This window comes from Seriola lalandi, unplaced genomic scaffold, assembly GCF_002814215.2.
Source record: "Seriola lalandi dorsalis isolate HSWRI2012SDOR001 ecotype SW California unplaced genomic scaffold, Sedor1 jcf7180002004789, whole genome shotgun sequence".
Taxonomy (NCBI): Eukaryota; Metazoa; Chordata; class Actinopteri; order Carangiformes; family Carangidae; genus Seriola; species Seriola lalandi.
In genome coordinates this window covers 1-1464 of record NW_019475444.1, presented here as the reverse complement: position 1 = coordinate 1464, position 1464 = coordinate 1, and the positions used below count along the sequence as shown (strand labels likewise).

The window sequence follows — 1464 nt, the reverse complement described above, 5'->3', positions numbered from 1 at the left end:
AAAAAAAAAAAAAAAAAAGAGTAACCAGAACAATCGGATCAAATTAGACCAAACTCTTCAAAAATCTCAATGCACAGAGAGGGTGCTTTTCCAATAGACACACCTTATAATGAGCACCACAAACGTCAGTGCTGTCAAAAACTTCAGCCGAAGATCTAGTGTTTGAAAACACACAGCACACTAGTGTTATCATAGTAAAATGTAAAGTTGAATCAGATCCAGAGGCGTGTGGTGTGGTGTTGTACCTGAGTAAGGCATGTTCTTGAGTTCAGAACAAGCTCTGACAATCAGGAAAATCAGGTAGAGGATGTAGAGGGCAACTACAATCAGGAAGAAGACCTTCATACCCTGGAGAAATAACATAGGACGTTATGGTATAGTAACTATAAAAGGTTCTATTCTCTATCCTTTCCCTTTTCTCCATCTTTGACTCCAGCTTCATAAAAATGATTCGACACATTGCTTAGAGTGCCATTATAGGTAACAGTCTCACCTGAAAGTTCACTATATCCACTTTATATTGATAGGTGGGATCCTGGAGTTCATTGACCCTGCAATTTCAGAAAAGAAGAGTGGATCTTTGCAGTCCTGTTGCAGTTCACAGTTTGAATCAGGCTAGTGGCAGCCAGTGAAGTTAGACTTACGTTTGCCAAATGCCCAGTGTAACCGCTGAGAGCCACAGAAGACCTACAATGATCATCTTAGGTAGGTAGAACGTCAGGCATTTCCTCTCACCCTGTGGAAACAGGATAAAACATATGAAAAATGATTCATAACTAGCTAAATAAGGGGAAAATCTTTAAGTATGGGAATAATACTGTACCCACCTGAACCCTGATGCCATGGTAGACACAGAGCCAGAAGAGCAGCAGAGAACACAGGAACAGAGCCTGAAAGAAAGCATCCAACATCCCTGGAAACCAGCTGTTCACCAGGAATGACAGCGGGAAGAATGGATCTGAATAGCAAAAGCAACAAAACACAATAAGCAACACACCTGACCATAGAGTTGTACTTCTTTTAAATTGCACAGGACACGTTACACTTGCACAGACAGATTAAACCCACTATTCTTTCTCTGTCAAATTAAAAGCCACTGTACTTCTGTAATAGTTAAAAAGGAAAGAACATGGAATGATAATTAGCTTTGAGAGGGAGAATATTGAAACTCACCATTATAGAGTAGGAGCAATGGGAGTAGAATAGACATCCACTTTTGCTCTATGCCCCAGTCCCTCATAGAAAATTTCCTCAGGGAATGAGCAAACATACACTGTAACACACAGAAAGAAATCATTAGTCATCCTGCGTTCTGAAAAGAAATGTAATGAGGGTAATGAGAAATTCATTTAGATGTAGAAAACCTAAAGTAACCGGTATGAGTGCTCTTACCGTCACCATGAAGGTCAGCACCACAAAGACGAACCGGAACCAGATTTCCACTTGCGAGAAAGTGGGATTGTA

At 40.4% G+C, this 1464-nt stretch overlaps 1 protein-coding gene across 1 annotated transcript; it reads right to left on the bottom strand.

The window, feature by feature from the left end:
- Nucleotides 1-51: 51 nt before the first annotated feature.
- LOC111669358 (transmembrane protein 181-like) lies at nt 52-1458 on the bottom strand. Its single transcript, XM_023425628.2, has 7 exons — nt 1393-1458; nt 1174-1273; nt 828-958; nt 645-736; nt 494-551; nt 246-348; nt 52-155 (listed from the first exon to the last, which is right to left on the bottom strand). The coding sequence occupies exons 1-7, from the start codon at nt 1399-1401 to the stop codon at nt 67-69; spliced, it is 582 nt and encodes a 193-aa protein (XP_023281396.2). The 5' UTR covers nt 1402-1458; the 3' UTR covers nt 52-66.
- Nucleotides 1459-1464: the final 6 nt, after the last annotated feature.